This window comes from Lethenteron reissneri, chromosome 57 (assembly GCF_015708825.2).
Source record: "Lethenteron reissneri isolate LAM-NWPU_2019-01 chromosome 57, ASM1570882v1, whole genome shotgun sequence".
NCBI lineage: Eukaryota > Metazoa > Chordata > Hyperoartia > Petromyzontiformes > Petromyzontidae > Lethenteron > Lethenteron reissneri.
Genome location: NC_083835.1, coordinates 8,009,470 through 8,033,489, shown reverse-complemented (window position 1 = coordinate 8,033,489; position 24,020 = coordinate 8,009,470). Strand labels below are relative to the sequence as shown.

Sequence of the window (24,020 nt, the reverse complement as noted above, 5' to 3'; positions counted from 1 at the left end):
TTCGGTTTCCCCTCACACGACGTTAAGCTTGTTAATTGGCTGATAACACCGTAATGTCTAGAGGACCGCAGAGCTTGGGCGATGGTGGGTATCACCGGCTCCTCACCACCGCGTGGCGGCTGCTGCTGCCTTCCTTGCTTGTCTGTGGTTCCTCCTCCTGGCGCCTCGTGAGTTGTCCCCTCTCTCTCTCTGAGTCGTCCTCTCTCTCGGAGTCGTCCTCTCTCTCTCTGAGTCGTCCTCCCTCTCTCTCTGATGTATATAATCAAAATAATGAAAAATAAAACAACTCGTGGGATCGCGTGATAGGCTGCGACAGCTTGGAGAGTCCCTCATCCAGCAGTGGATCGACCGTGGCCAACGATGATGACGTCGATTTCCTCCGCCCCGTCCCGTCGCATGCAGAGGTGCTCCGTGCAGCACCTGCCGTGGTTACAGGCGGTGTGGCACGGCTCCGTGGAAATGTCCACTCTGTCCATGGCCACCGTCATCAACCACACCGGAGTCTACCACGTGGGCGCCATCGTGGGCAGTGGCGACAAGGTGAGCGGCTCGAGGTCATGGTCCCAGTTGGATCAGCGACGACTCGCATAGAGACCCATAGCCTCACACAGAGACCATAGACTCGCACAGAGACCTGTAGATTCACACAGAGACCCGCAGACTCACACAGAGACATATAGACCCAGCGAACAACAACGACAGCAGTGGTCGGGGGGAGACAAAGGCGACCAGGCGGACTTGGTGTTGGCCACTCACCCCCTCGTGTGCCGCAGTGCCGGCCTGCTCGCTCGCGGCACTTGCCACAATGTCTGTTAGAGCTATTCGGGGGATCTTTGTGTTTTCTGTGCGCGAGTCGTAAGACTCGAGGACGCCCTTGCCAACAAACCGTTCTCTAAATGATGAAAAATAAGAACAGGTTTGTACCCTTTCTGGCTATAAAACAGGTGGCGTGTTCAGATGTTCAGTCACCACCTTTTCCAAGGCGTCAAGCACTGCATTAACTACACAGAGTATTTGTGGCAAAACGTGCAAACAAAACATAATCTGGTGATATATAGCATTGTCTTTGGAATTGATTGGTCTACATCAGAGACAGCCTTCTTTAGGGTCTAGTCTCACCAGTGTCAGACCAGAGACCGCCAAAAGGCGAACGGTACAAGGACAATGCACTATCAGAGCATTTATAGCTCGAGGTGAGCAGCTATATCATGAGACCTGTTTGCCAGTATCAAAGTATGAAAAAATAAGAATAGGTTTAACTTTTCTGGCAATCAAACAGGAGTTGAGATGTTCAAACACCAAATAGAAACCTTTTAAGATGTATTTGAGCATTGGCCCCACGAGAGACACGCAGAGAGAGAGAGAGAGGCACAGAGAGAGACGAGCAGAGATGCGTTTCTTTCACACTCGCAAGAAGGACGTGGGCAGGTGCTCCAAATCGAGGGCAAACACATTTATTGTGGTTAATCTGTAAAATGCAACAGCACATGTGGCACACACCGAGTCGCCATTAACCACGTGACTGGTGTACCGTATTTTCCCGCATATAGCCCGCAAACGCAAAAATAGCGTTTTGTGTAAAACAAATTTCAGATAGCCCGCACCTCCATATACCCCGCATCCATTCATATCTTTAACGTCGTTACCGCAGCGTAATTCCATCATATTAATACAAAGTTTACATTTGCAATACATTCCACTATCAATTGTTAATATTAAAATCATAACGTGCGCAAAGAAAAAAACTAACCGGAAACGAGTGAACTTAAAACAGTAAATAAGTAACAAAAGTAAATATCCAATAAATAAGTAACACATAACTGGTAGATAGGTAAGTAAGCATACTGTTAGGCTTACCAGAATTGCACCTCATCATATTACAGCTACTGGACCGGTAGTTGCCCCTGTACAGTTTTAGCAATGGTAGACTTCGCACTGCGCAGCCAATAGCGGCACTACGGTAACGCCACTGCCTCCTGGCAGAAAAGCCATTGGAAGTTTGAAACAAAGCTCACGGTCGCGACTGTATAGTGCGCAGCCAATAGCAGTGGCCTAAAGGACTCAGCAATTATGATTCCGCGTCTGGTAGACGCTTGTTAAGGCCCTTCCTATTGTGCAATCCATAGCCTCAGCTGAAACTTTCGCACCCCCCTACAGCCACTTTGAAGTATTACAGTAAGCAAAGTGCGCCCACTTCAAACATTGTCGTTTAATTGTACAAACAATTCGAATAATTTAAAACGTGATAGCATGTGCAATTTTAGTGTGAGTAGTTTATTCAGCAGTGCTTTACTCAAAGGTAAGTTTTGCATAGTGGATAGTCCTACCATGAACATTTTAAACGAGTAATGACATGTCACACGTGTAAAATATTTTTTTGGATAGCCCACACCTCCATGTATGCCGCAGGGTCTTGTTTTGTTTGTAAAAAGTGGTATACCCCGCGGGTTATATGCGGGAAAATACGGTACACGTGGCGTTAATCAATAACAGTTTTCTCTTAAACCCAATTCTACTACTGATATATTCATCTCTGTCTTTGACAATAACATTTGCTCTTTACTATTCGAATATTATTTTAATCTTAAGCTGTATGTCTATCTATACCATCCACTTATATCGGTATCTTACACTCATTATCTGAACTGTATGTGTACAGTATACGTACTGTATTTGTCACCATTGTACAACTTACTACTTTACATGTGTTCTATTCTCAATAGAAATGCAAGTAGTCATACTCTGGGTGCATGGGCATGGTTATAGAATAAACAGTATTAGGGTTAAAGATTAAGAATTACAAGTATTAACTACAGTGCGTCATCCTTTACAATGCACAGTGCTAAAACACCTTCAATTGAATATATCACAAACTAACAATTCAAAGCCAAGCTTGAAGTCGAGAACAAGTCGAGAACAAGTATAGAACATTTTTATAACGATCAAAAACAACGTTTGGGTCCTTTACCTGTAAGATGCAACAACACGTGTATCACACAGCAGTCTTCACCGAGTCGCCATTAACCACGTGACTGGTATACACGTCCGGTTAATCAATAACCCTGCCAGCCCCCCACAAGCCAAACTCAGTCATCACATGCTGGTGTACACACGTGCATTAATGTACTGCACAGCACATAAGGACTTATTATAAGAGTGGTCCATTTCTAATGTGCCACACATAGCATCAAGGTAAATAGTAACAAAGACAATGCACGAATCGGAACACTTATAGCTCGGGTAGAGGAACTGTTTGTCTGAACAGTCTGTGATAGCTCAATGGATTGGTTAATCATCTCTACGCTTGTTCACCCAGGAGAACCTTACCGAGAGTCTCAAGGAACTTTCTGCAGGAAAGTCCTGGCCTGTTTTCGCGGTATGCGCGCTCCCAGCCAAGTAACTGGCGGCGTAATTATTCACAATCGGCAAATTTGGTGCCGCCCGGCGACCGGACTGCTCGTTACCGAGTGACGTCAGCGTAGTCCCTGTGGGCCTTACCAGTGCATGCGATCGCACGACCAAATGCGGACGCCGTGGCGGTGACCGATGACGATCGGTGGCGACGTTCGGTGACCCCCGCGTGCTCGGTCGCCGACCGGCAGCCCTCGCTGGAGACGGTGCTGCTGCTGACGCTGCCTGACCCGTCGGCGGCTGGCGGTAGCGGCGAAGGTGACGGCGCCCTGCACACGTTCCGGATCCACGAGCTCCGGGAGCTGCACAGCAAACTGATGCTCACGTGTGGCACGCGGGAATGGAGCGAGGAGGTGGAGACCTTCACCGAGGTGGGTGGGTGCGTGGGTGGATGCATGGGTTTGTGGGTGGTTTAGTGGTTAAGGCGCTGCATTACGAACCTTGCAACAGGAGGGTTTGATTCCCGCTCGCGGCCAACACCAGTGATGATTATTTGAACCGGCCTTCCCTAGGTGCGTGTATGGGTGAATGGGTGCTGGCTGGGTGGGTGCATGTGTGGGTGGCTGGGAGTGTGGGTGACTGGATGGATGGGTGGGTGTGTGGGTCGGTCGGTGCGTGGGTAGCTGGCTGGCTTGTTGCGTGTGGCTGGATTGGTGGGTGCGTGGGTGCTATGGCTCACAAGGCGTAGACTGGCTGGAGGGTGCTGACTGGCTGGAGGGCCCTGACTGACTGGCTGGAGTGCTCTGGCTCGTAGGAGGGCCTGAGCGGCAGTTTGGCCCCAGAGCTTCGCGCCTCAAGAGACCGAACCTGGAATCCTCGCATGACAGCTCCCATTTCCTCCACCTGACCCACAAGGTGCTGGAGAGTGTCCTGAGGCTCGCCGATACTCACCTGGCCCTGAGCGCCAGCGCTAACCCGCTCTTCCGCCGCTGGACGGTGCGCGTCGCCAGCGCCGGTGTGGCGACGTCTCGCATCACCGTCGAATTCGGGCTGCCGGGTGCTGGCGCCCTGGTGGTGGACGGAGGAGCCCCCCGGCAGCTGGCGCTGCTGTGTGCTGGATCGGAGCGCTGCCTGGATGAGTGGCGGGCGCACGTGAAGGCGCTGCGACGCCACTACCCACAGCTCGACCTCTACACGGCGCAGCAGGTGGCGTGCCTGTGCTCCGAGGTGGGCGAGCTGGCACGGGGCGGCGTGGGCCCCGGCGCCGCCAGCGCCCTCGCCATGCTGTCGCTCGTCAAGGAGGACTGCACCGCCCGGGACGTTCAGCAGGCCGTGTCGGACGAAGCGGCGGCGCCGGTGGCAATGACGACAGACGATGAGCGATATGACGGCGGTGATGACGGCAACAACGTCCCAGGGCTGAACAATCCGGGAGCTGATGTCACTGAATCCCCGCGCCTTGACCGGCAGCTGCTGCGCCTGTGGCGGAGCTTCATGGCCACGGGCAGTGCCGTGCCCCCCGACGGCGACCCCGGCGTCGAGGCCGTGGCCCGCGTGCTGGCGCGCCTGTCCGCCGCGGCGCGGGCGAGCCCCGGCCGCCGGGCCGTCTGCCGGCGGCTCCCCGAGGGGCTGGCGCGGGGCCAGCCCAACCTGGTGGTGTGCGCGGACGAGGAGGAGGAGTTCACGTCGGCGCTGTCCCTCTACCTGTGCGACGAGGACAAGCCGCTGCCGGCGCCCGACGAGGTGCTGGTGTGCTCGCTCGACACCACCGTCGAGGAGTTGGAGCTGTTCATGAGGAGGGCGCTGAGCGGCGACGCCGGCGACGGTGGTGACGGCAACGTCAAGATCCACTCGCTGCTGTGCGCCGACCGGCTGAGCTACGAGGCGAGCGTGCGCATGGAGGAGCTGGTGCTGGTGGAGCGCCGGCCGGCCGGCCGCTACCAGCTCGTGGTGTTCTGCCACGCGCGGGAAGAGCACTGCTACGCCGCGTCGTGCCTCGGCGAGTTCCGGGCGAGCGCCGCACCGCGGGTGCCCGCCGAGCAACTCCGCTGGTGCCTGTGGCGCCGCCTGCAGGTGGAGGCGGAGCGGGGGGGCTGGGCGGCGCCGGTGGCGGCGAACGCCTTCGCCGAGCGGCTCAGGGCTCGGGTCGTCTGGTCGACGCGGCCTGGAGTGGGTGCGTTTGGCGTAGGGCCCGTTGGTGGGGGGTGGTTTACGGCAAGGTTGCCAACTTATCCACAGACCAAATCTGGATAGGTGGCAACCCTTGTCAGTGGGTGGGTGACATGGTTGCTGATGACGCCAATGCATCTTCTGCTGCTGCTGATATGGACGCCGACGCCGTGTGCGCTTGTAGGCAAGTCGCTGCACGTGCAGCGCATGCACGACGTGCTGCGGTCGACCTTTGGCGGCCGGAGCAGGCTGCACACCGTGCGGCTCATGGGCCAGGCGGTGGACGAGGCGGCCGTGGTGGCCTCCCTGCTGAAGCTGCAGGAGCCCCCGGGGCAGGAGAGGCCTCACCTCGTCCACGTCGACGTCACCGCCGCCGTGAGCAGCCGCCGCTAGGCTCACCGGTCACGTGCTTCGCCCCATCGGAGGGCTTCCCCACCCCCCTCACCTCCCCCGCACCCCCGGGGGGCCCGAGGAGCCGCGTGTGAGCCATGCGGGCTCAGTAAGGCGGTCCGGGTCAAACGTCAGGCACGTGCCCGGCGCGGGTGCACAAGCGGAGATGCCGCATCGGCGACGTGTACCGACTGACGTCACAGGCGCGCGGTGGTGGTTGTGGTGGTAGTGGTGGTGACGGTGGTGGCGACGGTGGTGGTGTTGGCGATGGCGGTGGTGGTAGTGATGTGGTGGTGATGATGGTAGTGGTAGTGGTGGTGGTGATGTAGTGGTGATGTGGTGATGGTGGAGGTGGTGGTAGGGGTGGTCGTTGTGATGGTGGCCACGCTGCTGCACGTGGCTGCCTGTAGTGATCCAGCACTGGAGGAAGCAGCAGCACCACCACACGGACGAATATGAAACTCCTAACCCTGTGGGTGGGCACTGAGGAGGAGCCGTACCCGTGCCTCGGCCCAGGGGAATGCGTTCACAGCAAAATGTGTGGACTGACCCTCAGCATTTACAACACACCGGTTAGTGCCCAAGTCGTGACTAATCGGCACATTTTGCCGACGCGACAAACCTCTTAACGAATTGGACATGCCGTGGTGTTGGCTGGCGATGTTGATGACACGCGCGTAATGACGTCCGACGCACGTGGTTTCTTCATTTACTCGGAGCCTTTATTTGGGCACAAGGCTATCCCCTACGTAAACAGAACGTGCCAATTTGTTAATAGTACAGCCACACCGGTTGTGTGCTGGACAGCAAATCCACAACATTTACAATCTGAGTGCGACGTTTGACCAGTAATTGCAACCAGCTTTATCAGGCGGACAGACAGATTTGTGGAGAAATCCTCCTGTTTCATTCCTTAAATAGGGGCATAGATGTGATGACGTCACTCGTGAGAACTTCCTGAGCAATGGTGGGGTCGGGGGGATGATTAATGAATGAATATTAATGACTATGGATATCCATTGCCGGGTGGGTTATTTATTTGTTAATCAACGTACATTATGCATGCGCATTATGTAAGCCCGTTGTTCTTGTGCCTCCTGTCGATCGTGTGGTTGCGAAAGACTACTATGGACGTGTTAAGCTGATAATATAATAATGTGAAATCTGGGGGTCCTCCTTTGCCTGCCCCCCACCCCTGATGCCAAACAGGTGTGCTCGGGTCTCAGCGCCTTTCTCTTCCGCCTGCTGGCGCTGCGGTGTCTGAGTGGCGCTGGCGGTGCCATGTGGCGCTGCAGCGCCTCTCACCTTTACGTCGTCGAGATCACGCAGGGGGAGGGGGGAGAGGGGGAGGAGGTGGTGGGTGGCGCCAGCTCGGACTCATGCAGGGTGAGAAAACCACATGTCACCATCGTCACCGTCGTCCCCGTCGTCAGCGTCGTCACCGTCGTCAGCGTCGTCAGCAGAGCCACTGTCAGGCACTTCCAGTGGCATCAGCAGCCACACCGATAAATACACATTAAAAAACATACTATAATACAAAATCATCAGCAGAGGCACTATCTGCAGTAGCAGCGGCATCAGTCACATGAGCAACAGTACCGAGAAATCAATAAATGACAAAATAGTGCATAATGAGCAGCAAAATCAGCATCTTCAGCAGAGGGACTATCAGCACTTTCCGCAGCAGTACCGAGTTAACATCTCGCCACCGTGGTTCATGGATGCCCGGAATAGATTTCCAAAGTGGGGGGTTCTTTCCTCTCATCCACAGGCCACTTGTGAGACCATTTCCCCTTATGCCGCCCTTCTGCCCCACCCTATCTTAGATCATCATCATCATTTGATGTTAACTACTTTGCCTGATATGCAGGAGGTCGTGGGTTCAATCCCGAATTGGACGCCTGCTGTATATTTGGAGTTTGCATGTCTCTCTCATCATCATCACGGTGGCTAGGAGATGTTAACTACCTCGCCTGGTATACAGGAGGTCGTGGGTTAAATCCCGACTCGGATGCCTGATGTATATTTGGAGTTTTGCGTGTCTCTCTCTCTCTCCCCCGTGGTCGCGGGGATTTTTTTTCCGGGTTCTCCGGTTTTTCCCCTCCACATGTAGAATCAACAACGTCACGTGTTTTACATAATTTTGATCTTCTCTAAATCTCTATGTGATGATGGTAAGCCCACTTCGGTGAGAAGCCATGTGAAAACAGCTACGAAAGAATAGTCTACTTTTAATTGAATGAATCGTCATCGTAATAAGCATTATCGTCATCACCATGACCAGTGGGCCTGTCTGCATTTGTCAGGCTCCTCGCGGTTTGCGTCTGCTGGACCTGTTCCCGGGAGTGCGGTGCCACTCGCCCAGGGAGTGTCTCGACCGGCAGGCGTCGACCCAGGCCCAGAGACAGGCCCAAGGACAGGCCCAAGGCCAGCTCATGGACCACCTCCTCTTCGTCAGCGAGTGGTACCAGCGACCCTTCCAGTACCTGGAGAGACTTCGCCTGCAGCAGGACCTCGACAGCTTCAGCTACAGGCCGAGCCCGGCGGAGGGAACTCCGGCGCTGTGGCTGCGCACCGTGCTGGCGTACTGCGGGGTCGCTGACCCCTCCTGGGCAGAGCTTCGCAACTTCCTGAGGTTCCTCGACGTGCAGCTGCTCGACTGCGAGCGGTCGGCGTTCTGTGACCGGGAGCACGTCGGCGACGTGCTGCCCGGGTTCCGGCGCTTCGTCGTCGAGTTCGTGGTCCTCATGGCGCGGGACTTCGCGACGCCCTCCCTCGATGTCTCCGACGAGAGCTCCCAGGCGCTCCGGCGGCGCGCGGGCGAGGGAGACCTCGCGCCCTTCCAGATCCGCAAGGCGTGGGAGAGCCGGCCGCACCCCTACGTCTTCTTCAACGCGGACCGCCACTCTCTGACGTTCCTTGGGTTCCACCTGCAGTTGAACCTGCGGAGGGGCGTCGACGCGGTCGACCCTCGCACGAGGGACGTCCTCAAACCAGACGCCATCGGCATCCAACTCTACATGAGCCTCAGGGCGCAGCGCGTCGACTTCAATGTGAACTTCGACACGCTGCCGCGGAACGCCAAAGTCGAGATGCTCTGCACGGTGCTGGGGATCGCACAGCCCTCGGACCCCGACACCACCTATGAGCTGACGATGGACAACGTCCTGAAGATGCTCGCCATCCACATGCGCCTCCGCTGCGGCATCCCCGTCGTCGTCATGGGCGAGACGGGCTGTGGCAAGACGAGGCTCGTCAAGTACCTGTGCAGCCTGCAGAGGGGCCACCTGCAGGCCGACAACATGAAGCTACTAAAGGTGCACGGCGGCACGACCGTCGCTGACGTCCATGCCAAGATTCGGGAGGTGGAGGTCGCGGCCCGGCTCAACAAGGCGAGGTTTGGGCTGGACACGGTGTTGTTCTTCGATGAGGCCAACACTACTGAGGCGATCCACGCCATCAAGGAGGCCCTGTGCGACGGCACAGTCGACGGCGAGCCGTTCGATGCCAACTGTGGCCTCAAGATAGTCGCGGCCTGCAACCCATACCGGATGCACTCAGAGGCCAAGATCCGGCAGCTGGAATCATCCGGGCTGGGCTACCGGATGGCGGCATCACAAACGGCGGAGAGGCTTGGCGGGATCCCTCTGCGCCACCTGGTGTACCGCGTGCACCCTCTCCCGCCCTCGCTCATGCCGCTCGTGTGGGACTTCGGGCGGCTGAGCGATGACGTCGAAGGGCGGTACATCGGCCAGATCGTCGAGCGGGCCCTCGCACCGCACGGCGTCCCCGTGGGCGGTGCGGCCCTAGTTGCTCGTGCATTGGCCGCCTCACAGCGCCACGTGCGGAGCCGGCGTGACGAGTGCGGCTTCGCGAGTCTGCGCGACGCCGAGCGGTGCATTGTCGTCTTCCTCTGGCTCTATGCCCGGCGGGAGGCGCTCTTCGCGAGCCGCATGGTCCCGCTGGGCGGCCGCGCCGCTCTGGACGCCGTCACGAGGGCTCTCGTCGTGGCCGTCGGCGTCTGCTACCACTGCTCGATGCGGGATCGCGAGGGCTACAGGAGGAGCGTTTGCGAGGAGCTGCCGGCACCGTTTGACAACCCCGACCGGGTGCTCGCGGAGATCACCGCCTGCCAGGAGCTGTTCCTGGGGAACCTGGAACTGGGCGAGACCATCGCCAGGAACGCCGCGCTCCGGGAGAACGTCTTCATGATGGTGGTGTGTGCCGAGCTGAGGATCCCGCTGTTCCTCGTCGGCAAGCCGGGCAGCTCCAAGTCGCTTGCCAAGGCGGTGGTGTCGCATGCCATGCAGGGGCCCTTTGCGCCCATGGAATTCTACAGGTGCTTCAAGCAGATCCACGCCGTGTCCTTCCAGTGCAGCCCACACTCCACCTCGGAGGGCATCGTCGGCACGTTCAGGCAGTGCGCCCGCTTCCAGGAGGGCAAAAACCTGGAGGAGTTCGTGTCGGTCGTTGTCCTCGATGAGGTGGGCCTGGCCGAGGACTCGCCCAAGATGCCGCTCAAAGCGCTGCACCCGCTGCTGGAGGACGGCTCCGTGGACGACAACCCGAAGCCCCACCAGAAGGTGGGCTTCGTGGGCATTTCGAACTGGGCCCTGGACCCGGCCAAGATGAACCGCGGGATTTCCGTCGCCAGGGGGAGCCCGGACAAGGCCGAGCTGGTGGCGACCGCGAGGGGGATCTGCTCGTCGGATCACCTCATCCTGTCCGTGCTCGAAGGCCTCTTCTCGACGCTGGCCGGCGGCTACCTGAGGGTGTGCGAGCGGCAGAAGAGGGGCTTCTTCGGCCTCCGGGACTTCTACAGCCTCGTCAAGATGCTGTTTGGCACCTGCCAGAGGTCCGGTTCCGCGCCGACGGTGCCGGAGCTGCAGCGGGCCATCCTGAGGAACTTCGGTGGCAGTTTGGACGTCGAGCCGCTGGCGATCTTCGGCGTGGCGGACCAGGGCTGCCACGATCCGCTGAGCCTCGTCAGGGAGAACATCGCCTCCGGCGCTGACGAGACCGAGTGCCGGTACCTTCTCCTTCTCACTCAAAACTACTCGGCGCTCTCCATCCTGCAGCAGGACGCCTCCCTGGGCCTGGCGGATGGTGCCGAGATCATCTTCGGCTCGAGCTTCCCCCGGGACCAGGAGTACACGCAGGTGTGCCGCACCATCAACCGCATCAAGGTGTGCATGGAGGCTGGCAGGATGGTGGTGCTGCTCAACCTACAGGGCCTCTACGAGAGCCTCTACGATGCGCTCAACCAGTACTACGTTCACCTGGGTGGGCAGCGGTATGTAGACCTGGGGCTGGGCACGCACCGCGTCAAGTGCCGCGTGCAACGGCGATTCCGCCTCGTCGTCATCGAGGAGTCGCGCGTCGTCCACCGCCACTTCCCCGTCCCGCTCGTCAACCGCCTGGAGAAGCACTTCTTGGACATGGGCGTCGTGCTGCGCGAGGGGCAGCGCCGGCTGGCGGAGGTGCTCGGGCGCTGGCTCCGGAGCTTCACGGAGATGGTCGGGGATGAGACGAGTGGGGGCCGGTGGCCGGACGACGAGGAGGGGGAGGATGGGAGGGCCGGCGGTGGGGGAGGGCCCCGAATCGCCGCCGTCATTGTCGGCTACCACTCGGACGCCTGCGCCGCGGTGGCCCTGCAGGTCGCGAGCCGCATGGCGCCGGATGTCCCGGAGGGCCTCGACGGGCCGCTCGCAGAGGCCCAGGAGACGCTGCTGAGGTGCGCGGCGCCGGACGCCGTCGTGAGGCTGCGGCACAGCAGGCTGTCGGCCGCCGCGGCGGAGATCTGGCAGAAGTACTTCGTGCACCAGCGTCACGGCTCCCTGCAGGAGTTCGTACGGCAGCAGCTGGAGTTGGCGAGCGACGGCCTGCTGGTGGAGGTAACCCGCCACGCGCCAGTGCCTCGCTCTCCCGGTGTTTGCTTTCAGAGCAGCCGCTGATTGGGGTGGGGGTGGAGGCTGGGAGTGCAGGGGTGGGGGGGTTCTGGGGAGCGGTGAAAAGCGACAAGCGGCACCATGAGAGTCGTGTGAAGTAGCAGAGTGAGGGACGGCGCGGCTCGGTTTGAGCGAGGTTGGTGGTAAGAGCTTTGGGGCGGTGGGGGATAGAAGAGATGATGACGATGATGACGATGACAATGACGATGTCAATGACGATGATGACGATGACGACGACGATGTCAATGACGATGTCAATGACGATGATGGTGTGCCCCATCTGTGACCTTTCCCCTCGATCCCCCTCTGGTGTGTCACGTGGCCCGCTGACGTCAGGGCTGCCGTAAGCCGCAGATCCCCTTCCCTGCCAGCAGCCAGCGCGATGCTGCTACATCACTATTCTATGCCACTACACTGGAACAGCCACACCGGTGTGCTGTGGCGGGTTTAACGACACATTACTATTTACGCAATCTAACCCAAAAAAAAACTCTTATGAACAACAAACACAATACAGGAACACGACAGGAGAGGTTCAAGCAAAATCCAGCGCTGCGGGAGAGAGCGTTGACAGATCGCACAAATGTTGGTAAACCTTGAGGAGCCGCGCCCTGGATTATTTAACTTTATTATTTTATTATTATTTATTATCTACTTCATGTTCATAAATAATTAGTATTATTTATTGTCCTTTTTATTATTTATGCGATTACTCAAAGATTACCCTTAATTTTTTTATTTTACCGTTTGCTTATTTTATTATTTGAATTTTATCACCTCGTTATTTAATATTTAATTCGTTATAACTGTATTATTCTATAATGTTTATTATTTTATTATTCTTTAGCTTAATAATATAGCTTGCATTATTTCATTATTTGACCAATTTGCCGTTTTATTATTTAATTATAACTTTTCCTTTACAGGTTTATTTATCATTTTGTTCAAAAAAATATTTTATTTAATCATTTTTATTATTTTATTCTAGGGCACTCCGGTTTCCTCCCGCATGTATGGACACTCATTCATTGGGCGATAACAGCTGAGTATATGGAGGACCGCAGAGCTCGGGGCATTGTTGGTTGCTCCTCGTCTGTGGTCCCTCCTCCTTGCTCCTCTGAGTCACCCCCTTTCTCTCTCTCTCTCTCTGAGTCGCCCCCCCCTTTCTCTCACTAAGTCGCCCCCCCCCTCTCTCACTGAGTAGCCCCCTCTCTCTCTATAAGAGCAAGGAGCAACCAAAGTACAGCGGCGGTTGCAGCGTCAACCGGTGACATCGTAGTAGGGGGTGAATGAAGTCTGGCGACAGAACATCCACTGGTTGGCTTCCCAACAACGTGGACCTCATATCGTCAGCTCCCTATCAACACCCCCCCCCCATCCGACCCCCCACCAGGTGACTACACACGCCCGGCTGCTGACCGCCACGGACGCCGCGGTCATCGCCAAGGCCGTGAGCAATCCGCCCGCAGGCTTCGTCCTGCTGGCCCTGCAGCAGATCGACACGGAGCACGCCTTCAGCAAGCGCGTCCGGTGAGCGACGGCCGTGGCGGTGACGGTGGTAGTCTGAGGAGCGGTGATGATGGTGGTAGTCTGGGTAATGGTAGTGATGGTGGTAGTCTGGGGAGCGGTAGTGGTGGTAGTTTGGGGAGCGGTGGTGATGGTGATGGTGGTAGTTTGGGGAGCGGTGGTGATGGTGGTAGTCTGGGTAATGGTAGTGATGGTGGTAGTCTGGGGAGCGGTAGTGGTGGTAGTTTGGGGAGCGGTGGTGATGGTGATGGTGGTAGTTTGGGGAGCGGTGGTGATGGTGGTAGTCTGGGGAGGGGTGGCGGTGGTGATGGTGGTAGTCTGGGGAGCGGTAGTGGTGGTAGTTTGGGGAGCGGTGGTGATGGTGATGGTGGTAGTTTGGGGAGCGGTGGTGATGGTGGTAGTCTGGGGAGCGATGGTGGTGGTGATGGTGGTAGTCTGGGGAGCGGTGGTGGTGGTGATGGTGGTAGTCTGGGGAGCGGTGGTGGTGGTGATGGTGGTAGTCTGGGGAGCGGTGGTGATGGTGGTAGTCTGGGGAGCGGTGGTGGTGGTGATGGTGGTAGTCTGGGGAGCGGTGGTGGTGGTGATGGTGGTAGTCTGGGGAGCGGTAGCGGTGGTGATGGTGGTAGTCTGGGGAGCGGTAGTGGTGGTGATGGTGGTAGTCTAGGGAGCGGTAGTGGTGGTGATGGTGGTAGTCTGGGGAGGGGTGGTGATGGTGGTAGTCTGGGGAGCGGTAGTGGTGGTGATGGTGGTAGTCTGGGTAGTGGTAGTGGTGGTGATGGTGGTAGTCTGGGGAGCGGTAGCGGTGGTGATGGTGGTAGTCTGGGGAGGGGTGGTGATGGTGGTAGTCTGGGGAGGGGTGGTGATGGTGGTAGTCTGGGGAGCGGTAGTGGTGGTGATGGTGGTAGTCTGGGGAGCGGTAGTGGTGGTGATAGTGGTAGTCTGGGTAGTGGTAGTGGTGGTGATGGTGGTAGTCTGGGTAGTGGTAGTGGTGGTGATGGTGGTAGTCTGGGGAGGGGTGGTGATGGTGGTAGTCTGGGGAGCGGTAGTGGTGGTGATGGTGGTAGTCTGGGGAGGGGTGGTGATGGTGGTAGTCTGGGGAGGGGTGGTGATGGTGGTAGTCTGGGGAGCGGTAGTGGTGGTGATGGTGGTAGTCTGGGGAGGGGTGGTGATGGTGGTAGTCTGGGGAGCGGTAGCGGTGGTGATGGTGGTAGTCTGGGGAGGGGTGGTGATGGTGGTAGTCTGGGGAGCGGTAGCGGTGGTGATGGTGGTAGTCTGGGGAGGGGTGGTGATGGTGGTAGTCTGGGGAGCGGTAGCGGTGGTGATGGTGGTAGTCTGGGGAGCGGTGGTGATGGTGGTAGTCTGGGGAGCGGTAGTGGTGGTGATGGTGGTAGTCTGGGGAGGGGTGGTGATGGTGGTAGTCTGGGGAGCGGTAGTGGTGGTGATGGTGGTAGTCTGGGGAGCGGTGGTGGTGGTGATGGTGGTAGTCTGGGGAGCGGTGGTGATGGTGGTAGTCTGGGGAGCAGTGGTGGTGGTGATGGTGGTAGTCTGGGGAGCGGTGGTGGTGGTGATGGTGGTAGTCTGGGGAGGGGTGGTGATGGTGGTAGTCTGGGGAGCGGTAGCGGTGGTGATGGTGGTAGTCTGGGGAGGGGTGGTGATGGTGGTAGTCTGGGGAGCGGTAGTGGTGGTGATGGTGGTAGTCTGGGGAGGGGTGGTGATGGTGGTAGTCTGGGGAGCGGTAGTGGTGGTGATGGTGGTAGTCTGGGGAGGGGTGGTGATGGTGGTAGTCTGGGGAGCGGTAGTGGTGGTGATGGTGGTAGTCTGGGGAGCGGTGGTGGTGGTGATGGTGGTAGTCTGGGGAGCGGTGGTGATGGTGGTAGTCTGGGGAGCAGTGGTGGTGGTGATGGTGGTAGTCTGGGGAGCGGTGGTGGTGGTGATGGTGGTAGTCTGGGGAGGGGTGGTGATGGTGGTAGTCTGGGGAGCGGTAGTGGTGGTGATGGTGGTAGTCTGGGTAGTGGTAGTGGTGGTGATGGTGGTAGTCTGGGGAGGGGTGGTGATGGTGGTAGTCTGGGGAGCGGTGGTGGTGGTGATGGTGGTAGTCTGGGGAGGGGTGGTGATGGTGGTAGTCTGGGGAGCGGTAGTGGTGGTGATGGTGGTAGTCTGGGGAGCGGTGGTGATGGTGGTAGTCTGGGGAGGGGTGGTGATGGTGGTAGTCTGGGGAGCGGTAGTGGTGGTGATGGTGGTAGTCTGGGGAGGGGTGGTGATGGTGGTAGTCTGGGGAGCGGTAGTGGTGGTGATGGTGGTAGTCTGGGGAGCGGTGGTGGTGGTGATGGTGGTAGTCTGGGGAGCGGTGGTGATGGTGGTAGTCTGGGGAGCAGTGGTGGTGGTGATGGTGGTAGTCTGGGGAGCGGTGGTGGTGGTGATGGTGGTAGTCTGGGGAGGGGTGGTGATGGTGGTAGTCTGGGGAGCGGTAGTGGTGGTGATGGTGGTAGTCTGGGTAGTGGTAGTGGTGGTGATGGTGGTAGTCTGGGGAGCGGTAGTGGTGGTGATGGTGGTAGTCTGGGGAGCGGTGGTGGTGGTGATGGTGGTAGTCTGGAGAGCGGTAGTGGTGGTGATGGTGGTAGTCTGGGGAGGGGTGGTGATGGTGGTAGTTTGGGGAGCGGTGGTGATGGTGGTAGTCTGGAGAGCGGTAGTGGTGGTGATGGTGGTAGTCTGGGGAGCGGTAGTAGTGGTGATGGTGGTAGTCTGGAGAGCGGTAGTGGTGGTGATGGTGGTAGTCTGGGTAGTGGAAGTGGTGGTGATGGTGGTCGTCTGGGGAGCGGTAGTGGTGGTGATGGTGGTAGGCTGGGTAGTGGTAGTGGTGGTGATGGTGGTAGTCTGGGTAGTGGTAGTGGTGGTGACGGTGGTAATCTGGGGAGCGGTAGTGGTGGTGATGGTGGTAGTCTGGGTAGTGGTAGTGGTGGTGATGGTGGTAGTCTGGGTAGTGGTAGTGGTGGTGATGGTGGTAGTCTGGGTAGTGGTAGTGGTGGTGATGGTGGTAGGCTGGGTAGTGGTAGTGGTGGTGATGGTGGTAGTCTGGGGAGCGGTAGTGGTGGTGATGGTGGTAGTCTGGGTAGTGGTAGTGGTGGTGATGGTGGTAGTCTGGGGAGCGGTAGCGGTGGTGATAGTGGTAGTCTGGGTAGTGGTAGTGGTGGTGATGGTGGTAGTCTGGGGAGCGGTAGCGGTGGTGATAGTGGTAGTCTGGGTAGTGGTAGTGGTGGTGATGGTGGTAGTCTGGGGAGCGGTAGTGGTGGTGATGGTGGTAGTCTGGGGAGCGGTAGCGGTGGTGATAGTGGTAGTCTGGGGAGCGGTAGTGGTGGTGATGGTGGTAGTCTGGGTAGTGGTAGTGGTGGTGACAATCTGGGGAGCGGTAGTGGTGGTGATAGTGGTAGTCTGGGTAGTGGTAGTGGTGGTGATGGTGGTAGTCTGGGTAGTGGTAGTGGTGGTGCAACTGATAGAGTGCTGCGCTAACAACCCAGTAGCGGTTATATGACCCGGTTCCTGGGACTCCCCTAAAGCCTAAAATGAGCAGCTGGTGCGGCATGCAAACATCGCCACTGGGGAGACAAAGGCGGCCGGGCGTGTAGCTGGCCACCCGCCCCCTTCGTGCGCCATGCCGGCCATCACAGTTGCCGCTACTCGCTACCTGGCAGCAGTCGCCCCAACAGTCCGCGATCCGCTGGACTCGCGCTGAGAGTTTGCGATGTCGGCTGACGGCCGTCCCTGTCTGCAGCGAGGTGTTCTCGGCGCCCGGCGACCGGCGATGCCTTCTGCTGATCCAGTCGGACTTCGAGGATATCAGCCACGGACCCAACCTGGTGGCATGCGCCAAGTGAGCACCCTCTAACCCCTCCCCTCTACCCCCCCCTCCCTCTCCCGCCTTTCCCCCCACCTCCCATGCTTCTCTCCTAATGATTTCCTGGATTTCTCTGTTTGCGCAAAGTCACTTTAAGATGTTTTCTTGTTCATGTTTTTGTTTTTTGCTTGTTGCGGTTGCACTCGATTCAAGAGCCGAATGGCTCACAGGGCTATACATAATAAATGAAACTGAAAAACTGAAATGAAAACACGTGACTCTTCCCCCTTTTATTTGATTGGCTCACAGCAGCAAGATCGGTGATTCCGCCACAGTCCGATCTTACTTGCACGGCGCAGTCGCACGTCCACCGTCATCTACATCACCGGTCTGCCGTGTGCGCCGTGCGCGTGTGTGCCGTGCGTGCCACCGCAGGTACTGCGCCATGAACGAGAGGAGCCGGGCTGGCGCGGCACGATCGCGTGTCCACGTCATCTTCATCACCAAGTTGCCGCGCGTGGCCACCACCACCTCCTCCGAATACGTGGGCTTCCACGGGGGTGAGTCACAGTGGTGGAGATGGCGGTGGTCCTGGTGGTGGTAGAGCTGGTGGTGGTGTTGATGGCAGTGGTGGTGGAGATGGTTGTGGTGGTGTTGAAGGCGGTGGTGGTAATGGTAGCGGCAGTGGTGTTGATGGTGGAGATAGTGGTGGAGTTGATGGCGGTGGTGGCGGTGGTGGTGGTTGTGGAACACCATGAGCAGTAACCCTTAATATTTGTTATGGAAGGACAGCACCACACAATGAACATATACAGTGATGGGGCATTGATATTGTGATGATCATCATGCTGTGATTTTGATCATGTTCTTGTTCATCATGTTGATATTTGTCATGTTGATATTCGTCATGTTGATGTTCATCATGTTGATGGTTGATGTTAATCATGTTGATGTTCATCGTGATGGTTGATATTTGTGATGTTGATGTTCATCATGGTGATGTTGGTCGTGTCGACGTTGGTCGTGTCGACGTCCGTCATGTCGTTGCTTCACGCCCGCCCCCGCCGCCGTGCACGTGACCCCTCAGGCCAGTGGATCTCTGTCCACATCGACGACCTGCGCAGCTCCGAGGACCTGCTCGGCGACGTCGTCTCCATGTGGGGCCTCTCTCTCAGCGAGGTGTTCGCGCGCTGCTGCGGGGTCACACGTTCAGGTGCTCGCCGGACGAGAGTCTAAAAGGAACGGCTGATCACAGCAAGCAACACAACAACACGTCCCCCATCGTCATCCTTGCCGTCCATATAATCGGTCCACACGTATGAGAGGCAGTGCCAGTTTGCTACAGACACCGCGGTATTTTCCGGGGTGGCCGACGGTGCTCAAAATCGCCCCGCGAAATCACAACCAGGCATGCACATAGCACGGTTCGGTGCACTGCGAGTGCCTGCCCCACCACCCCCACCCCCCTGCTACCCCCCCCCCCACCCCCCTGCTACCCCCCCCCCCCCCCTCGTGCGCCGTGCCGGCCTACATTGGTACCCATCGCGAAAAGCACTTGCCCCCACCGTCTGTTCAATGCTATCCTGGGGGGCCCTTTGTCTTATTCGCCCCTCCCCCTCCCAACAGAAAGCACAGAGGGGGAGGAGCCGGAGGAGGAGCGGAGAGGTTACCTGCGGAGTGTGCCCAGCCGAACACCTTGGCTGGTATGGAGCAAGGCGCGGCTGTTTGATACCAATTGTGTCATCGGTTCTAAATTCGCCGTCTCGGCTCTGTGGGATCGCGACAGGGCCGGATTAAGTTTCTTGTGGGCCCTAGCCACTTCTGTTTCCTAAGCCTTCAGTGATAACTACCTACAGAATTTTACTGCTGCGCCATGTCACTGCTACCGCTGCTGTCACTACGCTTGGTTCTCACGTGGGTACATTGGTTGGAACTTTCTACGGTTGGTAGGGCTGGATTGAGGTTCTTGTAAGCCCTTGGCACTTCTGTTTCGTAGACCTTAGGTGATAACTTGCCGACAATTGGGTACTGCTGCCCCATGCCACTACCGGCCACTGCCACCGTGATGATGATGAGAGAGAGACATGCAGACTCCAAATATACAGCAGCAGGCGTCAGGGTTGGAATTGAACCCCACAACCTCCTGTATACCAGGAGAGGTAGTTAAAATCTCCTAGCCACCATGGCCCCCCTATGGACCACAATACCAGCTAGCATGATAGAGTCATCACACTGTTGACCTTAACCTTCGAACAACGCAGCTTGACTGATGATGCTACCGCTGCCACTGCCGCTCAGAAAGAATCAGCGGGCCTGCTGCAGCGTCCGCACCCATGTCAGCAGTTGATGCGGTTATACTCGACGATGATGACGACGAGGATGATGATAACAACGATGTTGACAATTATGATAACAACTATAACAACGACGACGATGATAACGATGATGACGACAATGATGATAACAATGACGACGATGATGACGATCATGATAACGACGATGATGGCAACGATGATGATAACGATGACGACGATGATGACGATCATGATGACGACGATGATGATGGGGTGGGGGGGTGGTGGGGTGTTGGGGTGAGGGGGTGTGGGGGAGTGCGGTGGTGGGGGTGTTGGGGGGAGTGGGGGGTTCGGTGGTGGGGGTGGTGGTGGGAGTGGTGGGGGGAGTGGGGGGTTCAATGGTGGGGGTGGTGGTAGTGTGGTGTTGGGGTGAGGGGGTGTGGGGGAGTGCGGTGGTGGGGGTGGTGGGGGGAGTGGGGGGTTCGATGGTGGGGGTGGTGGTGGGGTGAGGGGGTGTGGGGGAGTGCGGTGGTGGGGGTGGTGGGGGGAGTGGTGGGGCGAGTGGGGGGTTCGGTGGTGGGGGTGGTGGTGGGGTGAGGGGGTGTGGGGGAGTGCGTTGGTGGGGGGAGTGGGGAGTGCGGTGGTGGGGGGTTCGGTGGTGGGGGTGGTGGGGGGTGGTGGTTCGGGGGCTGGATCGGCATCTGTGTCTGTGCACCAACAGACGTCCACGGGCAGCGCCCGCCGCCTGGTGGCGAGCTGCGTGCAGGCGGCGTGCAGCTCGCTGCGGGACCCCCCCGCGCTCTCCGCCCGATCCACGCGGCGTGTCCACTTGCTGCTGCAGCTGCTCGAGACACACGGTGAGCCCCTCTCTATGAGTCGTCCTTTCTCTATCTCCGTGAGATCATGGAGCGAATACTGCGATAGCGATGGGTTACAAGTTGAAGTTATTACTATTACTACCACGATTAAATGACAGTGGTCAGGATCACTCGATTTGCTCTTGTCATGAGAGCTTCGCCAAATCTGAACGGCTCACGTGCCCGCGGTACAAGGCGGGGGAGGAGGCGGCAGTGATGTTGCTGGTGCCGTGTGGGTGGGGCAGATAACGGCAGCGAATCGAACCCGCCGGGGGATGCGCAGGGAATTGCCTCAGCATTGGGGCGGCGTTCGGCCAAGCGCCTCCGGATCCACGTTGAGAAGCAGCGGGGAACCCGGAGGAGGAGGCAGGGTGAACACTAAGAGCTCCATACACAGAGAGGAGCGCCCGATCCGGGGAGTCGAGCACAGAGGGCCCCTTGTCGCTGTGAGGCACGAGCTTCGGCCACTGTGCCACCCTGTCACCCGCAATGCACCACATGTGTGGTCACAAGCTGGTGGTGTGTGGCTCCCACAATGCACCGCGTGTGTGGTCACAAGCTGGTGGTGTGTGGCTCCTACAATGCACCGCGTGTCTGTTCACAAGCTGGTGATGTGTGGCTCCCACAATGCACCGCGTATCTGTTCACAAGCTGGTGGTGTGTGGCTCCCACAATGCACCGCGTGTCTGTTCACAAGCTGGTGGTGTGTGGCTCCCACAATGCACCGCGTGTCTGTTCACAAGCTGGTGGTGTGTGGCTCCCACAATGCACCGCGTGTCTGTTCACAAGCTGGTGGTGTGTGGCTCCCACAATGCACCGCGTGTCTGTTCACAAGCTGGTGGTGTGTGGCTCCCACAATGCACCGCGTGTCTGTTCACAAGCTGGTGGTGTGTGGCTCCCACAATGCACCGCGTGTGTGGTCACAAGCTGGTGGTGTGTGGCTCCCACAATGCACCGCGTGTCTGTTCACAAGCTGGTGATGTGTGGCTCCCACAATGCACCGCGTGTCTGTTCACAAGCTGGTGGTGTGTGGCTCCCACAATGCACCGCGTGTCTGTTCACAAGCTGGTGGTGTGTGGCTCCCACAATGCACCGCGTGTCTGTTCACAAGCTGGTGGTGTGTGGCTCCCACAATGCACCGCGTGTGTGGTCACAAGCTGGTGGTGTGTGGCTCCCACAATGCACCGCGTGTCTGTTCACAAGCTGGTGATGTGTGGCTCCCACAATGCACCGCGTGTCTGTTCACAAGCTGGTGGTGTGTGGCTCCCACAATGCACCGCGTGTCTGTTCACAAGCTGGTGGTGTGTGGCTCCCACAATGGACCACGTGTCGGGTCACAAGCTGGTGGTGTGTGGCTCCCACAATGCACCGCGTGTGTGGTCACAAGCTGGTGGTGTGTGGCTCCCACAATGGACCACGTGTCGGGTCACAAGCTGGTGGTGTGTGGCTCCCACAATGCACCGCGTGTCTGGTCGCAAGCTGGTGCTGTGTGGCTCCCACAATGCACCGCGTGTCAGGTCACAAGTTGGTGGTGTGTGGCTCCCACAATGCATGGCGTGTCTGGTCGCAACTGTGGTGTGTGGCTCCCACAATGCACCGCGTGTCTGGTGACAAGCTGGTGGTGTGTGGCTCTCACAATGCACCGCGTGTCTGGTCACAGGCTGGTGGTGTGTGGCTCCCACAATGCACCGCGTTGTCTGGTCGCAGCTGTGGTGTGTGGCTCCCAGAATGCACTGCGTGTCTGGCCGCAGCTGTGGTGTGTGGCTCCCACAATGCACCGCGTGTCCAGTCATAAGCTGGTGGTGCGTGGCTCCCACAATGCACCGCGTGTCTTTTTGCTGAATTTGTGTTTGGCTCGCACAATGTACCGCGTGTCTGGTCGCATGCTGCGGTTGTGTGGCTCCCACAATGCACCGCGTGTAGTGCCGGCTCCCACAATGCACCGCGTGTCTGGTTGCAGCTGTGATGTTCGGCTCGCCCAATGCACCGCGTGTGTCTGGTCGCAGGTTGTGGTTGTGCGGCTCCCACAATGCACCGCGTGTCTGGTCGCAGGCTGTGGTTGTGCGGCTTCCATAATGCATTGCGCGTGCAGCGACGGCTCTCACAGTGCACCGCGTTGTCATTCTCCGTAGGGGAATTTTCGGAGGAGCTGATGAGGCAGATCCTTCGTCTGATGAAGAGGAGGGACGAGGACACAGATGCGCCGTGTGACTGGATGCTGAAAGAGGCCTGCAAAGTGAATGCCATCCAGGAGGGCGGCTCCTTTCGGTAGCCACACGTCCGCTGTCCATCATCAGCATTGCCGTCATCGTGATCGTCAGCGTCATCAACATTATCGTCATCATCGTGATCGTCAGCTTCACCAACATCGTGGTCGTCGTCATCATTGTTGTCATCGTGATCATCAGCTTCACCAACGCCGTCGTTGTCATCGTCGTCATCATCATCGTCAGCTTCATCAACATCGTCATCATCGTCGCCATCATGATCATCAGCTTCATCAACATCGTCGTCATCATCGCGATCGTCAGCTTCACAAACTTCGTCGTCGTCATCGTCACCATCATCATAATCGTCAGTGTCACCAACATCGTCGTCATCATCATCATCGTCGTCGTCATCGTTTTCGTCAGCTTCATCAACGTCGTCGTAATCGTCGTCATCACCGCCATTGTTCCCATCAGCAGCAGCGTCATCGTTACGATCGTTATGATCACCATTCAGGGTTACCGTCATCATCATCATCGCCATCCACATCATCAGTGAAAGTGCATCGCACCTGTCATTCACTGCTGTTGCTGCATACAGACCGCGTGTTGGTCTGTGTGTGTGTGCATTATGGGGAGCGGTGGCGCAGTGGTTAGCGCTATGCTGCGCTACGAACCCGGCGGCCCGAGTTCGATTCCCGCTCACGGCCAACACCAGCGACGATCATCTGAACCGATCATGGGTCTCCCCTAGGTCTACTCATCCTCAAATGAGTACCTGGTGCGGTCTGTAAGCAAAGGCGGTCGGGCGTGGTGCTGGCCACCCACCTGCTCATGTGTCGTGCTGGCCTTCATAGGTGCTAACAGCACTTGCCCCAACAGTCTGTAAAAGCCATCCGGGGGATCTTAGTCCGTGTATCGTTATCCATGTGCTTATCTCTACCTACGGGGGCGGCTAGCACGTAGCAGGCTGACTACGGGTGGTGCATCTGCCGGTCATCCAAGTCAGTCAACCAGTAGCACCTTGACCTATCCTGGTGACCTACACCTAGCCAGGCACGGTAAGTCAACCCGTTGCAATCGGGTCTGTCCCGTGACCTTCCCCCAGCAGGGAGCCTTCGACATTGCAGCGTGACCTCAAGTTGCACCTAGCCTGGCACACGCCAGGCTAGGAAGGGCCTTTGCTATAGATGCCCCTAGGGTCTGGAATGCTATCGCAAATAAACTCCAGCCTGGATCACTACCTAAAGACCATCACTCAAAACTGCTCTAGAGGAGTTGTACAAGCGTAGCTACCACTGCTATCCAGTGGCCTGAAATCAAATATATAGCTATAGGTGACCAATGCGAGAAATGATCATGTATTTCGATTTTAGTGTGCTGCTTACTACTATTGTTACTCCTGCTATTATGGATTGACTCATGCAGCTAGCAAAGGACGCTAG

General features: G+C 57.6%; 1 protein-coding gene across 1 annotated transcript in view; it reads left to right on the top strand.

The window, feature by feature from the left end:
- Positions 1-24,020, top strand: part of LOC133357223 (E3 ubiquitin-protein ligase rnf213-alpha-like) — an 80,299-nt gene that overhangs the window by 6,205 nt on the left and 50,074 nt on the right. The window contains 13 exon segments of the mRNA XM_061575053.1: positions 403-540; positions 3,603-3,782; positions 4,267-5,524; positions 5,705-5,895; positions 7,120-7,296; positions 8,217-11,804; positions 13,252-13,388; positions 17,155-17,253; positions 17,653-17,777; positions 18,305-18,430; positions 18,844-18,920; positions 20,233-20,368; positions 22,501-22,636. Of these exon segments, the coding sequence (XP_061431037.1) occupies positions 403-540; positions 3,603-3,782; positions 4,267-5,524; positions 5,705-5,895; positions 7,120-7,296; positions 8,217-11,804; positions 13,252-13,388; positions 17,155-17,253; positions 17,653-17,777; positions 18,305-18,430; positions 18,844-18,920; positions 20,233-20,368; positions 22,501-22,636 (6,368 nt within the window).